This window comes from Daphnia carinata, chromosome 9 (assembly GCF_022539665.2).
Source record: "Daphnia carinata strain CSIRO-1 chromosome 9, CSIRO_AGI_Dcar_HiC_V3, whole genome shotgun sequence".
Lineage (NCBI taxonomy): Eukaryota > Metazoa > Arthropoda > Branchiopoda > Diplostraca > Daphniidae > Daphnia > Daphnia carinata.
The window spans coordinates 8,888,588-8,906,979 of record NC_081339.1 but is presented as its reverse complement, the minus strand read 5'-3'; the positions used below and the strand labels follow the sequence as shown (position 1 = coordinate 8,906,979).

At 44.0% G+C, this 18,392-nt stretch overlaps 3 protein-coding genes across 3 annotated transcripts; all 3 read left to right on the top strand.

Moving 5' to 3' along the window:
* Positions 1 to 5,770: 5,770 nt before the first annotated feature.
* LOC130685726 (compound eye opsin BCRH2-like) lies at positions 5,771 to 7,519 on the top strand. The gene is made up of 5 exons (XM_057509049.2): positions 5,771 to 6,219; positions 6,303 to 6,404; positions 6,495 to 6,600; positions 6,674 to 7,097; positions 7,158 to 7,519. Exons 1-5 carry the CDS (start codon positions 5,790 to 5,792, stop codon positions 7,278 to 7,280), a joined length of 1,185 nt encoding a protein of 394 aa, XP_057365032.2. The 5' UTR covers positions 5,771 to 5,789; the 3' UTR covers positions 7,281 to 7,519.
* A 503-nt stretch (positions 7,520 to 8,022) lies between these two features.
* LOC130685704 (uncharacterized) lies at positions 8,023 to 11,541 on the top strand. Its single transcript, XM_057509026.1, has one exon. It carries the CDS (start codon positions 8,023 to 8,025, stop codon positions 11,539 to 11,541), a length of 3,519 nt encoding a protein of 1,172 aa, XP_057365009.1.
* A 2,797-nt stretch (positions 11,542 to 14,338) lies between these two features.
* Positions 14,339 to 16,095, top strand: LOC130685722 (compound eye opsin BCRH2-like). Its single transcript, XM_057509046.2, has 5 exons — positions 14,339 to 14,793; positions 14,877 to 14,978; positions 15,069 to 15,174; positions 15,248 to 15,671; positions 15,734 to 16,095. The coding sequence occupies exons 1-5, from the start codon at positions 14,364 to 14,366 to the stop codon at positions 15,854 to 15,856; spliced, it is 1,185 nt and encodes a 394-aa protein (XP_057365029.2). The 5' UTR covers positions 14,339 to 14,363; the 3' UTR covers positions 15,857 to 16,095.
* Positions 16,096 to 18,392: the final 2,297 nt, after the last annotated feature.

Genomic DNA, 18,392 nt, shown 5'->3' with positions numbered 1-18,392 from the left:
GCAAGGATTCTTTAAGCGGCCATGGCGCCCAGCAAATCGAAGTCCAGAGAGTTTGGCAGGGCAGCAAGCGGCCAGGTCGCCAGCCGTACCCAGCTCACCGAGGCCGGGTTCATCAAAGGAGCGTACCCCAGAGCCCCGTAGTCTAAGGTCGAATGGTAGTAAAGAACCTGTACCGTTGGTAGTGCCACAAGAGGTCACCGAAGCTCTTTCCAGCTGGTTGACGAAAGGAGTACCAACTGACGAATCTAAAGCAATTTCAAAGAGGATTCCGCTTGATTTTGTGGACAAAGAATTTTCGTTAAGACCACCCAAACTCGACGGCTACATGTATAGACGGGCAAAGGATAAAGGGAAGTTAAAAGCAGTCAATGCGGCGGAGGAGTCGCTGGTCACGACGCAACTCAAGATCATGGATATTGGCCCGCCACTTATAGACCTCTATACCCGCATTCTTTCCCTCAGTGATGGAGAATCGGAAAGAAAAGCCCAGGATTTGGTAAAGGACGCACTACAGCAGTGGTCTCGCGCCTATCACCACGTTACCCGGCAGAGAAGGCGATCGGTGGTTGCCTTAGTGGAACCCGGTTTTGACTTTCTTACAGCTGACCCGGAAGCGTTTGCACCCGGAAAGGAGGCTCGAGAGCTCCTTTTTACGGGAAAGTTCCTGGAGTCGATGCTTAAAGAAGCATCGCAGGACGCAACATTGGCTAAAATCTCAAAGACCAAGACAAGTTTCAGGTCCAGAGGAAATGGGTCAATGGACCATTCTCAATCAGCATCGAAGCACCCTTTCGTTTTGCGCCCGAGGAAGACGAGGGAGCAGCCACCGCAACGAGTTGGAGGGGAAAGAGGACGACCGACTGGGGCTAGTTCCTGGTTACGGGGAGGCCAAAGGTACGTTTTTAATCCCCAATCTATTATTTGTTCTAAACGCCGGGCGGAAGAGCAAGTGGGTGCTAGGTTGATAGCTTTTGCGGATCGTTGGACGGTGGTAACGGACGATAAATGGATCCTCGATAGTTTATCGCATGGCGTTAAACTCGATTTCAGCATTTCACCTACTCATCGCACAATTCCTGTCTCTGTTGTAATGCCCAAAGAGATGGAGGCAGTTTGTGACAGAGAAGTGAGGGATCTTGTCAGAAAGCGGGCTATTAGAGAAATCACTGACGGGTCTGAAGGGTTCGTTTGTTCTTTATTTGTGATTCCCAAAAAATCGGGTGGGTTTAGGCCTATCATTAATCTGAAGCCCTTAAATCAATTTATTCGGTACGAACACTTCAAGATGGAAAATCTAGAATCGGCTCGTTTTCTTTTACCAAAAGGGGATTGGATGGTTAAACTAGATTTAAAAGACGCCTACCTGACGGTGCCGGTTTGTGCTGCCCACCAAAAGTTTTTGCGGTTCCAGTGGAAGGGGCGTTTATTCCAATTTGCCTGTCTGACCTTTGGTCTGGCTTCCGCGCCAAGGATTTTTACAAAAATTCTCAAGGTTGTCATGGGTTTTTTGAGAAAAAAGGGCGTAAGACTGATAATCTATTTGGATGACATCTTAATTTTGAATGTGTCTGAAGAAAGCACATTAGGGGATCTTAACGTAACCATCCAGTTGCTAAAACATCTGGGTTTTTTAATAAATTGGGAAAAATCCGTGTTGGTCCCTACGCAAGTCCTAGAATATCTGGGGCTAGTAATCGACTCGGTTCGATTGTCCTTCGCCTTGCCAAACATCAAAGTAAAAGCAGTTAAGAAGATGTGTGAGGCGGCGCTTGCGGCGGAATCAATTTCTTTGCGAAAGATTGCGTCTATCATGGGCAACGTTACCTGGGCGATCCCAGCGATTCCATACGCTCAGGCGCATTACCGTAGATTGCAATGGTTCTACATCAAACAAGCGCAATCGGCCAATTTCAATTTAAAGACTAGATGCTCACTTTCAGCGGAAGCTCGTGAGGACCTGGAATGCTGGGTGTTTAATCTAAACAAAACCCAAGATAAAATTTTCTTTCCCCACACACCAGATCTCGAGATTTATACAGATGCGTCGCTATCAGGTTGGGGTGCATGCTGTGATGAAATCAGAACGAGAGGATCTTGGACGCCAGCGGATATAAAAAAGCACATTAACGAGCTCGAACTATTAGGAGCGTTCTTTGCGGTACAGGCGTTCGCTGCTCAGTCTAAGAATATCTCAATTAGGGTATTCTTGGACAATTCGACAGCTGTAGCCTATATTAATCATTGCGGGGGTTCTCGATCTCAGGCCCTGACTAACGTATCTGCCCAGCTTACAACTTGGTGCGAGAACCGCGGCATATCGTTGGAGGCGGTTCACGTAGCGGGCAAATTAAATATCATTGCGGATGAAGAGTCACGAGCCGGGCCAGACGCCGGGGATTGGAAGTTGGATCCGCGCGTTTTCAAGTGCATTCAGGAACTATGGCCGTCAGTCGTTGACGCTTTCGCAACACCTTGGAACGCACAGCTTCCATCATTTATTTCATGGCATCCGCAACCTGGCGCAATGGCAACAAACGCCTTTTCAGTCAATTGGAAAGGGTTGTTGGCTTACTGTTTCCCACCATTCGCCTTAATTTTCAAATGCTTAGGAAAGATCAGGCGGGAAAAATCTGTAGTGGTTTTTTTTTGTCCAGTTTGGATAGGCCAGCCGTGGTTCCCGTTATTGCTGGAGCTCTCCTGCGACGTCCCACGTCTTCTTGCGCCGTCTCAGACCCTTTTGAAATCAGCACTGGACGAAACTCACCCGCTTACCTGGAACAATGCGCTGCACTTGGCCGTCTGGAAGCTGTCAGGAGACAGTAACTTGAGCGAGGATTTTCGACAACGGTGGTCGACTTACTCATGGCCGGAATTAGGCCCAACACCCAAACCGCTTATGAGTCAGCATGGAGAAATTGGGTGCATTGATGTATGGGGAGGCGTTCGAATCCCTTCTCAATTGTTATAGCGGACATCTTGGAATTTTTAACAAATTTGCATGCGTCGGGTAAATCGTATAGTTCTATTAATCTTCATAGGTCGATGTTGTCGAGCACTCTTAAGCCAGCGGAGGGCGTGCCCATAGGCGAGCGGCCGGAAGTAGTAAGATTGCTCAAAGGTTGTTACAATCGAAATCCGCCTCGTCCGAGATACAATGCAACATGGGATCCTAATCAAGTCCTCACCTTTGTTTCTTCGTTAGGAGAAAACGATTCGTTACCTCTATACCTGTTAGCGTACAAAATGGTAACGTTGATTGCGCTAGCGACGCTCATGCGAGTCTCAGAAATTGCGGCAATTGAATACAGTTCGTTAGTATTCGCTTCAAATAGCGTAAAATTCGCGTTGGGGCGCCGAGGAAAGCTCAGAGAAACGTTCCATAGCAAACATTCTCTTTAACAGCTTGTCCAGATCCAAAGGTATGTCCGGTTAGGACGTTGGAGTCATACAAGGAGCGCACTAGTAGTTTTCGAGCGGAACACAACAGTGATAGGCTGGTTATAGCAGTCATTGCTCCGCACAAACCAGTGTCACCCAACACGGTGAGTCGATGGATAAGATCCGTCCTAAAGGAAGCCGGGATCAATACGAAGGTATTTGGGGCACATTCAACTAGAAGCGCGGCCGCTTCTATGGCGTCAAACAACGGATTGTCAATGGATGCAATTTTAAAAGCGGGAAGCTCGTCTCACGAATCGACGTTTAGAAGATTTTACAACCGATCGGCGGAGGCAACGGTTGAATCATCAGTCTTCGGACAAACTCACATTTAAACAAATCTACAAAGTCACCCTTAGGGTCTAACGAAATGGCATTTCGCAGCACAATTGTTAATTACCAGAGGGATCGTGTAGCGATCCCGAAAGGTAATTGTAATTGTGCTAGAAATAAATGAAGAGACGACCCTAAGGGTCTGTCTCCCACCCAAACCCACCCTGGCTTCATTTATGGAGAATTATTGTGTGGTTTGATATCCGTCAGCCTTTTGTATTTTCATTATATTTTGGTTTCTGATAGAGTAAACCAAGCCAGAAAGCCCAGAGGTTTCAGCGGAGGCAGTGGTCATAACTGGAATCAGTCCATCGAACGTCCAGCAAATCAGCTTCATGGCTAAGAAAACCCCTGGCGAGATGGCAGCTATAGAAGAACTGCAATTTTTTGTTGTGTCTTTTCTTAACGAGTTGATCTTTGAATGGCACTACTGTTGTTACCCTTTTTCATGACCGTTACGGACAGAGTTTTTTCCCCTGTCAGAATTACGTCAGGTTTTTTTCTCTGGTCCATCTCTGATTTCATAATCATTGTTTTGTTTAGTTGTTTATGTTGTTAAAGTTGTTACAAGCCCTGGTGAAATAAGTCTGAAGAGAGGGGGCGTATCAAGGCATTAGGAAAGGAATAGGTGTTCCTTTGTTTTTGGTTCTTTTTTGGTTTTTTTTTCTTTAAAGAGCTAAATAAATGGGTCTACACCCTTAGGGTCGTCTCTTCATTTATTTCTAGCACAATTACAATTACCTTTCGGGATCGTTACACGATCCCTCTGGTAATTAACAATGAATGCAGAATTTTAGGGTTTGAGGGCGTTCAAGTTATCAGCTGATGTCTAATGATGCCTTACTATGTAAATTTTTCCATTTGAATGGTTATACTAAAGGATATTCCTTGAGGATTTAATGATGAGAAAACTCGAGAATTACTAAGCGGAATGACGAGATTTCGCAACTCAGCATACGCTAATATTCTGTAAGATAGTTGACTTGAAAAATGAACAGCAAGATGGCATTGAATATGGTTTTCATTAAACGCGAAGCTACGTTTAATCGAAGAAATATGAGAGACATTCGGTTCTTTTTGAACTTATCATGGGGATGAATAAGGGATCTAAAACTGAAACAATGGAAGGAGCAGTAAATATATCTCCAACATCATAGCTTTACTAAAAAAAGGTTGATATTAAAACATTAGACGGTAGCTTGAGGAAAAGCATCAATGATTCCTTAGGAAAACTTTGGTTTGAATTATGGTAGCGATAGTTTATGTTTTGGACGTTGTCTTTGCAATTTGCATTTCTTAAAAATCAGTTGAAATGCTAAATACAGAAACATCCATTGGAAAGAGTTTGACGATTCGTATGCTTAACTCGTTTGTTAGATGTATTCTTGATAACCAATGGCGTACGAATCAATTACAGTTTAAAAAAAAAAAAGCTATGTGCAAAAAAAATAATGCAACAGCATGATTATACATGGAACCAAAATCGAAAAGTATCGGTCAAATACTACGACGTTCTAAGGCAATTTTTGCCGACTTTTTGCGTTTTTTTCAAAATAGGGTAAATGGTTTGATAAAATTTTGCTTTAAAAGAATGTACCGTGATATTTTAGTGGGTGAGTATTGTGCCATGATTATTCGTTATCGTTTTTGTATACAAACATCAGGGTAAAAACCACAAACAATTTGTATGGTTTCTGTCCTAGTAAACAGCTTAGACAAGTCCTAATTCAATAAAGTTTCTTGAGGACGTCATCGCCAAGACATTGATTTCCGTGTGAAAATTCTGTATATAAACGACCGTTTCATCTGTTCAATTCATAGCGTCAGTCTGTAAGCTCTTGCTTTCGAGGTCGCTTCTTCTGCTTGTCAGCCCTCAATCTTTACAAAGTCATTTCCTTTGACAATTCTTTCTGTGCTAGATTCTTTTGTCTTCTTTGAAAACAAAATCTCTTTTCCAGGTAAAACATCATTTTGAATATACCATAATTTTCATTTGTTGTACTAATTGACAAAAATGGATGTTTTTTTCCGTTAGAAAAATGGCGAATTTGACTGGTGATGCTGTGGTGGCTATGGCCCAGAAGCAGGCTTTCGATCCGTGGGCTTTGCCCGATACCTTCACTCTCTATGCCTACGCTCCGGAGGATATCCGCAGCTTCCTTCACCCTCACTGGCACTCCTACAAGGCTCTGCACCCGGCTTGGTATTACTTTTTGGGATTACTGTACTTGATCGTCGGTACTTGCGCCGTTGCCGGGAACGCTGTCGTTCTGAAAATCTTCAGCCGTTTCCCAGCTCTTCGAAGCCCCGCGAACCTCTTGGTGATGAATTTGGCTGTCTCAGACTTCCTGTTGATGCTTGCTCTCTTCCCGGAATGCGTCTACAATTTCTTCCTCGGCGGACCATGGCGCTTTGGAGAAATGGGCTGCCAAATCCATGCTTTTCTTGGTGTGCCGCGAATTAATAATTTTACGCGCTGAATGGTTTGATACGATGTTAACTATTAATCGTCTGTTGACTTCTGTAAATAGGGGCTTGCTTCGGGTACAACCAGATTTTCACATTGACCATGATCTCTTACGATCGCTATAATGTGATTGTGAAGGGATTCAGTGGGACTCCACTTACTTTCAGTATGATTTTTCTCAAAAAATTACTAAAATTATTCTTATGTAGAAGAATTACCTTAAAAATAATCGATACACTTCCTTAACGAAATTTAGACCGCGCTGTCACCATCATCACCATGAGCTGGATCTGGGCTTTGGGCTGGTCCATCTGCCCACTGATCGGCTGGGGTGCGTACGCCATGGACGGCATCATGGGAACGTAAGTATTTTGATCTGTAAGCGTGGCTATATTCATATAACATTTAGTTCTTTTTCTCACCACAAATAAACAGATGTTCGTATGACTATGTCTCTCAAAATATGAATAACAAAACCCATATTATGGCAGCCACCATTGCAAACTACATTCTGCCAATCATTGTCATTGCTGGCTGTTATTACTTCATCGTCCATGCTGTTTTTAAGCACGAAGAAGAACTGCGTGCGCAAGCCAAGAAGATGAATGTTGCTTCTCTTCGCAGCAACAACGACCAGCAGCAGGTGTCTGCCGAGATCCGCATTGCCAAGGTTTCCATCATGAACGTCTCGATGTGGTTGACCGCATGGACTCCTTTTACCGTTATCTGCATCTTGGGCACATTTGGTGACGTTTCAAAGATTACTCCGTTGGTATCTGCCATTCCAGTAATTTTGGCTAAAACATCTTGCGCCTACAATCCACTCATTTATGCCATTTCCCATCCTAAATACCGAGAGGTACAGTTCGATTTCATTAAACTATTTTCCTCATCAAATTTTAAAATTTTTTTTTTACAGTGCCTCAAGCAAATGTTCCCTTGGATGTGCATCGTGGAAGAGAAGAAAGCAGTGACCGATAACCAATCTGTCATTTCGGAGAAGACTGAGATGACAGAAACTGTCAAGTGCGAATCAGCTTAACTACATCGAGCTTGATCAGTAGGTTTCTTTCTGAAAGAGATTGGTGGGTGCTCTGGTTATTAGGCGGCTATCATTCATGATGACGACGCTGGCTTTTCAACTGTGGACTAACGAAAATGAGAAAATTCGATGATTTCTGATAATTTTGAATTTTACTCTGTTAAAAGTGTTCTTGTTAATTTTTTTTATTTTGACGGACTCCGTTTTTTTGTCTAAATAAAATTTTTATTGTCCAAAAAGATGCCTTTTTTATCCGTTTCCTGAGAAAATTCGTTATGTCAGCATTATATCCGTGTGGCAACGACACCATGATAGTTTAGGGACAGAAAGGTATTGTATTTTTTTTGGCGTGTAAGACACAGCAAATGAGTATACTAATACTTCCTTCTTGGATCACCAAGAGGATCCTGGGTTGTCGTATTTCAGTGGTCTCGCTCTTTTGTGATTTTTCTATGAGTTTCGTGTTAACTTGTTCATGTATCTTGCCGATGCTAGAGAAATCGTATATGACTATATATTAGAAATATTTTGATATAAAACAAATTACGACCCTTTCAGCAAATTCCGAATTGTGCTGCGAAATGCCATTTCGTTAGACCCTAAGGGTGTAGACCCATATATTTAGTTCTTTAAAGAAAAAAAAAACAAAAAAAAACAAAAAAACAAAGGAACACCTATTCCTTTCCTAATGCCTGGATACGCCCCCTCTCTTCAGACTTATTTTAGCTCTTACAGAGTAAGGATGTCGGCACCTGGAAATTACAGAGATAGGCATAGAAACGATTGGTTTGATCCACGTGCCGTAAATTTTTCAAATAGGGAGCAGGAAAGAGAATTTTTAGAACACTCTCGTTATCGTGATCGCCAAAGTTACTACGATTCACGTTATCAAGAAAGGGAAAGGTCCCTCCCCCCACGTCCTACGCCGAGTGGTTTTTATCGCGACCGTCTCTACCTCGCCCCAATCTACGACCGTTACGACCAAGATTATGGCAGAGTCAGACCAACCTATGGGTATGACGTGCGGGATTTTTACACACGTAAGGCCGGTCGAGGGTTTTGGAGTGATACGGCGAATTATAATTCCCGCCGTGACAGTTTTTGTGCGGAATATAATCGTGTGGAGGATAGGCAATATACGGATGAGGACAGCGAGCGTGAGGCAAGTCGTGAGAGTTTTGACTGTGGCAATAGACACAGAACCGACGAGCAAGAAGAAGACTATGGACCACCGCAAGAAGAGGATGAGGTGGAAGAAATAGTGATAGACGACCACGAAGATCAGGATCGTCTGCCAGGATTCTTTAAGCGGCCATGGCGCCCAGCAAATCGAAGTCCAGAGAGTTTTGCAGGGCAGCAAGCGGCCAGGTCGCCAGCCGTACCCAGCTCACCGAGGCCGGGTTCATCAAAGGAGCGTACCCCAGAGCCCCGTAGTCTAAGGTCGAATGGTAGTAAAGAACCTGTACCGTTGGTAGTGCCACAAGAGGTCACCGAAGCTCTTTCCAGCTGGTTGACGAAAGGAGTACCAACTGACGAATCTAAAGCAATTTCAAAGAGGATTCCGCTTGATTTTGTGGACAAAGAATTTTCGTTAAGACCACCCAAACTCGACGGCTACATGTATAGACGGGCAAAGGATAAAGGGAAGTTAAAAGCAGTCAATGCGGCGGAGGAGTCGCTGGTCACGACGCAACTCAAGATCATGGATATTGGCCCGCCACTTATAGACCTCTATACCCGCATTCTTTCCCTCAGTGATGGAGAATCGGAAAGAAAAGCCCAGGATTTGGTAAAGGACGCACTACAGCAGTGGTCTCGCGCCTATCACCACGTTACCCGGCAGAGAAGGCGATCGGTGGTTGCCTTAGTGGAACCCGGTTTTGACTTTCTTACAGCTGACCCGGAAGCGTTTGCACCCGGAAAGGAGGCTCGAGAGCTCCTTTTTACGGGAAAGTTCCTGGAGTCGATGCTTAAAGAAGCATCGCAGGACGCAACATTGGCTAAAATCTCAAAGACCAAGACAAGTTTCAGGTCCAGAGGAAATGGGTCAATGGACCATTCTCAATCAGCATCGAAGCACCCTTTCGTTTTGCGCCCGAGGAAGACGAGGGAGCAGCCACCGCAACGAGTTGGAGGGGAAAGAGGACGACCGACTGGGGCTAGTTCCTGGTTACGGGGAGGCCAAAGGTACGTTTTTAATCCCCAATCTATTATTTGTTCTAAACGCCGGGCGGAAGAGCAAGTGGGTGCTAGGTTGATAGCTTTTGCGGATCGTTGGACGGTGGTAACGGACGATAAATGGATCCTCGATAGTTTATCGCATGGCGTTAAACTCGATTTCAGCATTTCACCTACTCATCGCACAATTCCTGTCTCTGTTGTAATGCCCAAAGAGATGGAGGCAGTTTGTGACAGAGAAGTGAGGGATCTTGTCAGAAAGCGGGCTATTAGAGAAATCACTGACGGGTCTGAAGGGTTCGTTTGTTCTTTATTTGTGATTCCCAAAAAATCGGGTGGGTTTAGGCCTATCATTAATCTGAAGCCCTTAAATCAATTTATTCGGTACGAACACTTCAAGATGGAAAATCTAGAATCGGCTCGTTTTCTTTTACCAAAAGGGGATTGGATGGTTAAACTAGATTTAAAAGACGCCTACCTGACGGTGCCGGTTTGTGCTGCCCACCAAAAGTTTTTGCGGTTCCAGTGGAAGGGGCGTTTATTCCAATTTGCCTGTCTGGCCTTTGGTCTGGCTTCCGCGCCAAGGATTTTTACAAAAATTCTCAAGGTTGTCATGGGTTTTTTGAGAAAAAAGGGCGTAAGACTGATAATCTATTTGGATGACATCTTAATTTTGAATGTGTCTGAAGAAAGCACATTAGGGGATCTTAACGTAACCATCCAGTTGCTAAAACATCTGGGTTTTTTAATAAATTGGGAAAAATCCGTGTTGGTCCCTACGCAAGTCCTAGAATATCTGGGGCTAGTAATCGACTCGGTTCGATTGTCCTTCGCCTTGCCAAACATCAAAGTAAAAGCAGTTAAGAAGATGTGTGAGGCGGCGCTTGCGGCGGAATCAATTTCTTTGCGAAAGATTGCGTCTATCATGGGCAACGTTACCTGGGCGATCCCAGCGATTCCATACGCTCAGGCGCATTACCGTAGATTGCAATGGTTCTACATCAAACAAGCGCAATCGGCCAATTTCAATTTAAAGACTAGATGCTCACTTTCAGCGGAAGCTCGTGAGGACCTGGAATGCTGGGTGTTTAATCTAAACAAAACCCAAGATAAAATTTTCTTTCCCCACACACCAGATCTCGAGATTTATACAGATGCGTCGCTATCAGGTTGGGGTGCATGCTGTGATGAAATCAGAACGAGAGGATCTTGGACGCCAGCGGATATAAAAAAGCACATTAACGAGCTCGAACTATTAGGAGCGTTCTTTGCGGTACAGGCGTTCGCTGCTCAGTCTAAGAATATCTCAATTAGGGTATTCTTGGACAATTCGACAGCTGTAGCCTATATTAATCATTGCGGGGGTTCTCGATCTCAGGCCCTGACTAACGTATCTGCCCAGCTTACAACTTGGTGCGAGAACCGCGGCATATCGTTGGAGGCGGTTCACGTAGCGGGCAAATTAAATATCATTGCGGATGAAGAGTCACGAGCCGGGCCAGACGCCGGGGATTGGAAGTTGGATCCGCGCGTTTTCAAGTGCATTCAGGAACTATGGCCGTCAGTCGTTGACGCTTTCGCAACACCTTGGAACGCACAGCTTCCATCATTTATTTCATGGCATCCGCAACCTGGCGCAATGGCAACAAACGCCTTTTCAGTCAATTGGAAAGGGTTGTTGGCTTACTGTTTCCCACCATTCGCCTTAATTTTCAAATGCTTAGGAAAGATCAGGCGGGAAAAATCTGTAGTGGTTTTTTTTTGTCCAGTTTGGATAGGCCAGCCGTGGTTCCCGTTATTGCTGGAGCTCTCCTGCGACGTCCCACGTCTTCTTGCGCCGTCTCAGACCCTTTTGAAATCAGCACTGGACGAAACTCACCCGCTTACCTGGAACAATGCGCTGCACTTGGCCGTCTGGAAGCTGTCAGGAGACAGTAACTTGAGCGAGGATTTTCGACAACGGTGGTCGACTTACTCATGGCCGGAATTAGGCCCAACACCCAAACCGCTTATGAGTCAGCATGGAGAAATTGGGTGCATTGATGTATGGGGAGGCGTTCGAATCCCTTCTCAATTGTTATAGCGGACATCTTGGAATTTTTAACAAATTTGCATGCGTCGGGTAAATCGTATAGTTCTATTAATCTTCATAGGTCGATGTTGTCGAGCACTCTTAAGCCAGCGGAGGGCGTGCCCATAGGCGAGCGGCCGGAAGTAGTAAGATTGCTCAAAGGTTGTTACAATCGAAATCCGCCTCGTCCGAGATACAATGCAACATGGGATCCTAATCAAGTCCTCACCTTTGTTTCTTCGTTAGGAGAAAACGATTCGTTACCTCTATACCTGTTAGCGTACAAAATGGTAACGTTGATTGCGCTAGCGACGCTCATGCGAGTCTCAGAAATTGCGGCAATTGAATACAGTTCGTTAGTATTCGCTTCAAATAGCGTAAAATTCGCGTTGGGGCGCCGAGGAAAGCTCAGAGAAACGTTCCATAGCAAACATTCTCTTTAACAGCTTGTCCAGATCCAAAGGTATGTCCGGTTAGGACGTTGGAGTCATACAAGGAGCGCACTAGTAGTTTTCGAGCGGAACACAACAGTGATAGGCTGGTTATAGCAGTCATTGCTCCGCACAAACCAGTGTCACCCAACACGGTGAGTCGATGGATAAGATCCGTCCTAAAGGAAGCCGGGATCAATACGAAGGTATTTGGGGCACATTCAACTAGAAGCGCGGCCGCTTCTATGGCGTCAAACAACGGATTGTCAATGGATGCAATTTTAAAAGCGGGAAGCTCGTCTCACGAATCGACGTTTAGAAGATTTTACAACCGATCGGCGGAGGCAACGGTTGAATCATCAGTCTTCGGACAAACTCACATTTAAACAAATCTACAAAGTCACCCTTAGGGTCTAACGAAATGGCATTTCGCAGCACAATTGTTAATTACCAGAGGGATCGTGTAGCGATCCCGAAAGGCAATTGTAATTGTGCTAGAAATAAATGAAGAGACGACCCTAAGGGTCTGTCTCCCACCCAAACCCACCCTGGCTTCATTTATGGAGAATTATTGTGTGGTTTGATATCCGTCAGCCTTTTGTATTTTCATTATATTTTGGTTTCTGATAGAGTAAACCAAGCCAGAAAGCCCAGAGGTTTCAGCGGAGGCAGTGGTCATAACTGGAATCAGTCCATCGAACGTCCAGCAAATCAGCTTCATGGCTAAGAAAACCCCTGGCGAGATGGCAGCTATAGAAGAACTGCAATTTTTTGTTGTGTCTTTTCTTAACGAGTTGATCTTTGAATGGCACTACTGTTGTTACCCTTTTTCATGACCGTTACGGACAGAGTTTTTTCCCCTGTCAGAATTACGTCAGGTTTTTTTCTCTGGTCCATCTCTGATTTCATAATCATTGTTTTGTTTAGTTGTTTATGTTGTTAAAGTTGTTACAAGCCCTGGTGAAATAAGTCTGAAGAGAGGGGGCGTATCAAGGCATTAGGAAAGGAATAGGTGTTCCTTTGTTTTTGGTTCTTTTTTGGTTTTTTTTTCTTTAAAGAGCTAAATAAATGGGTCTACACCCTTAGGGTCGTCTCTTCATTTATTTCTAGCACAATTACAATTACCTTTCGGGATCGTTACACGATCCCTCTGGTAATTAACAATGAATGCAGAATTTTAGGGTTTGAGGGCGTTCAAGTTATCAGCTGATGTCTAATGATGCCTTACTATGTAAATTTTTCCATTTGAATGGTTATACTAAAGGATATTCCTTGAGGATTTAATGATGAGAAAACTCGAGAATTACTAAGCGGAATGACGAGATTTCGCAACTCAGCATACGCTAATATTCTGTAAGATAGTTGACTTGAAAAATGAACAGCAAGATGGCATTGAATATGGTTTTCATTAAACGCGAAGCTACGTTTAATCGAAGAAATATGAGAGACATTCGGTTCTTTTTGAACTTATCATGGGGATGAATAAGGGATCTAAAACTGAAACAATGGAAGGAGCAGTAAATATATCTCCAACATCATAGCTTTACTAAAAAAAGGTTGATATTAAAACATTAGACGGTAGGTTGAGGAAAAGCATCAATGATTCCTTAGGAAAACTTTGGTTTGAATTATGGTAGCGATAGTTTATGTTTTGGACGTTGTCTTTGCAATTTGCATTTCTTAAAAATCAGTTGAAATGCTAAATACAGAAACATCCATTGGAAAGAGTTTGACGATTCGTATGCTTAACTCGTTTGTTAGATGTATTCTTGATAACCAATGGCGTACGAATCAATTACAGTTTAAAAAAAAAAAAAGCTATGTGCAAAAAAAATAATGCAACAGCATGATTATACATGGAACCAAAATCGAAAAGTATCGGTCAAATACTACGACGTTCTAAGGCAATTTTTGCCGACTTTTTGCGTTTTTTTCAAAATAGGGTAAATGGTTTGATAAAATTTTGCTTTAAAAGAATGTACCGTGATATTTTAGTGGGTGAGTATTGTGCCATGATTATTCGTTATCGTTTTTGTATACAAACATCAGGGTAAAAACCACAAACAATTTGTATGGTTTCTGTCCTAGTAAACAGCTTAGACAAGTCCTAATTCAATAAAGTTTCTTGAGGACGTCATCGCCAAGACATTGATTTCCGTGTGAAAATTCTGTATATAAACGACCGTTTCATCTGTTCAATTCATAGCGTCAGTCTGTAAGCTCTTGCTTTCGAGGTCGCTTCTTCTGCTTGTCAGCCCTCAATCTTTACAAAGTCATTTCCTTTGACAATTCTTTCTGTGCTAGATTCTTTTGTCTTCTTTGAAAACAAAATCTCTTTTCCAGGTAAAACATCATTTTGAATATACCATAATTTTCATTTGTTGTACTAATTGACAAAAATGGATGTTTTTTTCCGTTAGAAAAATGGCGAATTTGACTGGTGATGCTGTGGTGGCTATGGCCCAGAAGCAGGCTTTCGATCCGTGGGCTTTGCCCGATACCTTCACTCTCTATGCCTACGCTCCGGAGGATATCCGCAGCTTTCTTCACCCTCACTGGCACTCCTACAAGGCTCTGCACCCGGCTTGGTATTACTTTTTGGGATTACTGTACTTGATCGTCGGTACTTGCGCCGTTGCCGGGAACGCTGTCGTTCTGAAAATCTTCAGCCGTTTCCCAGCTCTTCGAAGCCCCGCGAACCTCTTGGTGATGAATTTGGCTGTCTCAGACTTCCTGTTGATGCTTGCTCTCTTCCCGGAATGCGTCTACAATTTCTTCCTCGGCGGACCATGGCGCTTTGGAGAAATGGGCTGCCAAATCCATGCTTTTCTTGGTGTGCCGCGAATTAATAATTTTACGCGCTGAATGGTTTGATACGATGTTAACTATTAATCGTCTGTTGACTTCTGTAAATAGGGGCTTGCTTCGGGTACAACCAGATTTTCACATTGACCATGATCTCTTACGATCGCTATAATGTGATTGTGAAGGGATTCAGTGGGACTCCACTTACTTTCAGTATGATTTTTCTCAAAAAATTACTAAAATTATTCTTATGTAGAAGAATTACCTTAAAAATAATCGATACACTTCCTTAACGAAATTTAGACCGCGCTGTCACCATCATCACCATGAGCTGGATCTGGGCTTTGGGCTGGTCCATCTGCCCACTGATCGGCTGGGGTGCGTACGCCATGGACGGCATCATGGGAACGTGAGTATTTTGATCTGTAAGCGTGGCTATATTCATATAACATTTAGTTCTTTTTCTCACCACAAATAAACAGATGTTCGTATGACTATGTCTCTCAAAATATGAATAACAAAACCCATATTATGGCAGCCACCATTGCAAACTACATTCTGCCAATCATTGTCATTGCTGGCTGTTATTACTTCATCGTCCATGCTGTTTTTAAGCACGAAGAAGAACTGCGTGCGCAAGCCAAGAAGATGAATGTTGCTTCTCTTCGCAGCAACAACGACCAGCAGCAGGTGTCTGCCGAGATCCGCATTGCCAAGGTTTCCATCATGAACGTCTCGATGTGGTTGACCGCATGGACTCCTTTTACCGTTATCTGCATCTTGGGCACATTTGGTGACGTTTCAAAGATTACTCCGTTGGTATCTGCCATTCCAGTAATTTTGGCTAAAACATCTTGCGCCTACAATCCACTCATTTATGCCATTTCCCATCCTAAATACCGAGAGGTACAGTTCGATTTCATTAAACTATTTTCCTCATCAAATTTTAAAATTTTTTTTTTTTACAGTGCCTCAAGCAAATGTTCCCTTGGATGTGCATCGTGGAAGAGAAGAAAGCAGTGACCGATAACCAATCTGTCATTTCGGAGAAGACTGAGATGACAGAAACTGTCAAGTGCGAATCAGCTTAACTACATCGAGCTTGATCAGTAGGTTTCTTTCTGAAAGAGATTGGTGGGTGCTCTGGTTATTAGGCGGCTATCATTCATGATGACGACGCTGGCTTTTCAACTGTGGACTAACGAAAATGAGAAAATTCGATGATTTCTGATAATTTTGAATTTTACTCTGTTAAAAGTGTTCTTGTTAATTTTTTTTATTTTGACGGACTCCGTTTTTTTGTCTAAATAAAATTTTTATTGTCCAAAAAGATGCCTTTTTTATCCGTTTCCTGAGAAAATTCGTTATGTCAGCATTATATCCGTGTGGCAACGACACCATGATAGTTTAGGGACAGAAAGGTATTGTATTTTTTTGGCGTGTAAGACACAGCAAATGAGTATACTAATACTTCCTTCTTGGATCACCAAGAGGATCCTGGGTTGTCGTATTTCAGTGGTCTCGCTCTTTTGTGATTTTTCTATGAGTTTCGTGTTAACTTGTTCATGTATCTTGCCGATGCTAGAGAAATCGTATATGACTATATACTAGAAATATTTTGATATAAAACAAATTACGACCCTTTCAGCAAATTCCGAATTGTGCTGCGAAATGCCATTTCGTTAGACCCTAAAGGTGTAGACCCATTTATTTAGTTCTTTAAAGAAAAAAAAAACCAAAAAAAACCAAAAAAAAAACAAAGGAACACCTATTCCTTTCCTAATGCCTGGATACGCCCCCTCTCTTCAGACTTATTTTAGCTCTTACAGAGTAAGGATGTCGGCACCTGGAAATTACAGAGATAGGCATAGAAACGATTGGTTTGATCCACGTGCCGTAAATTTTTCAAATAGGGAGCAGGAAAGAGAATTTTTAGAACACTCTCGTTATCGTGATCGCCAAAGTTACTACGATTCACGTTATCAAGAAAGGGAAAGGTCCCTCCCCCCACGTCCTACGCCGAGTGGTTTTTATCGCGACCGTCTCTACCTCGCCCCAATCTACGATCGTTACGACCAAGATTATGGCAGAGTCAGACCAACCTATGGGTATGACGTGCGGGATTTTTACACACGTAAGGCCGGTCGAGGGTTTTGGAGTGATACGGCGAATTATAATTCCCGCCGTGACAGTTTTTGTGCGGAATATAATCGTGTGGAGGATAGGCAATATACGGATGAGGACAGCGAGCGTGAGCCAAGTCGTGAGAGTTTTGACTGTGGCAATAGACACAGAACCGACGAGCAAGAAGAAGACTATGGACCACCGCAAGAAGAGGATGAGATGGAAGAAATAGTGATAGACGACCACGAAGATCAGGATCGTCTGCCAGGATTCTTTAAGCGGCCATGGCGCCCAGCAAATCGAAGTCCAGAGAGTTTTGCAGGGCAGCAAGCGGCCAGGTCGCCAGCCGTACCCAGCTCACCGAGGCCGGGTTCATCAAAGGAGCGTACCCCAGAGCCCCGTAGTCTAAGGTCGAATGGTAGTAAAGAACCTGTACCGTTGGTAGTGCCACAAGAGGTCACCGAAGCTCTTTCCAGCTGGTTGACGAAAGGAGTACCAACTGACGAATCTAAAGCAATTTCAAAGAGGATTCCGCTTGATTTTGTGGACAAAGAATTTTCGTTAAGACCACCCAAACTCGACGGCTACATGTATAGACGGGCAAAGGATAAAGGGAAGTTAAAAGCAGTCAATGCGGCGGAGGAGTCGCTGGTCACGACGCAACTCAAGATCATGGATATTGGCCCGCCACTTATTTTGAGATTTATCCCTTTGCGGGGCTTCTCAATGCCGGAGTCTGCCGGCTCAGCGTAAAGTAGTGGGCTTGAGGCCTTGGTTGCCTCAGCGTAATAGCCGCAGTACGTCCAGGCCGGCAGCCGGTGGGGGAGCCGGGCTGCCAATGACTTGACTAACTGGACCTCAATTTAAGCGACCGTACGGATCTCACCGTCAAATGATCTCAAAAATGATGCCGAGAGACGGCGCGGCCAATATGACGGACACGAATAACAGTAGCTAGATTACTTGTAATCCTTGGCGTTGAATGCCCCCGGGTCGGATGGATCTTCAAGTGAAGCGACGGCCAAGCAGGATCCGATCCGGATGGAATTGCTGCGAGCAACTTCGTTGCAGCCGTGGAGGAAAAGAGCCGGGCCAAAGAAGAAGACAGACGGGCGAAAGCAGCGTATCACGGCCGGGCAGATAATGCCGGCCAGTTGCGACGGGCAGCAACACAAGTGATAACAGAGACAAACTTGATAGTAGTTACCAGTAGAATGAAGAGCCGACTCCGGGGGCTTCGGTGAAACTCGTGTGTATTTACTCAGCCGAAAACCGGCCTTTATATACCCAGCATTTACAAAACACCGTTGACTAATATAAGCAATTAAACGTACATAAATTTAAACGTTGGAGTAGGTGTCACCGCTGTTCCGTCACCCGTTTTAGCCGCAGGATCGTCCGCTCCTTCTCCACCTCGAATCCTCCTCCACCGACCCACCGTCGGTTCCTCCTCCGTCAACATCTCTTTTACTCTGGGCTAAAACCGGCTCCAGTCGCGATGGT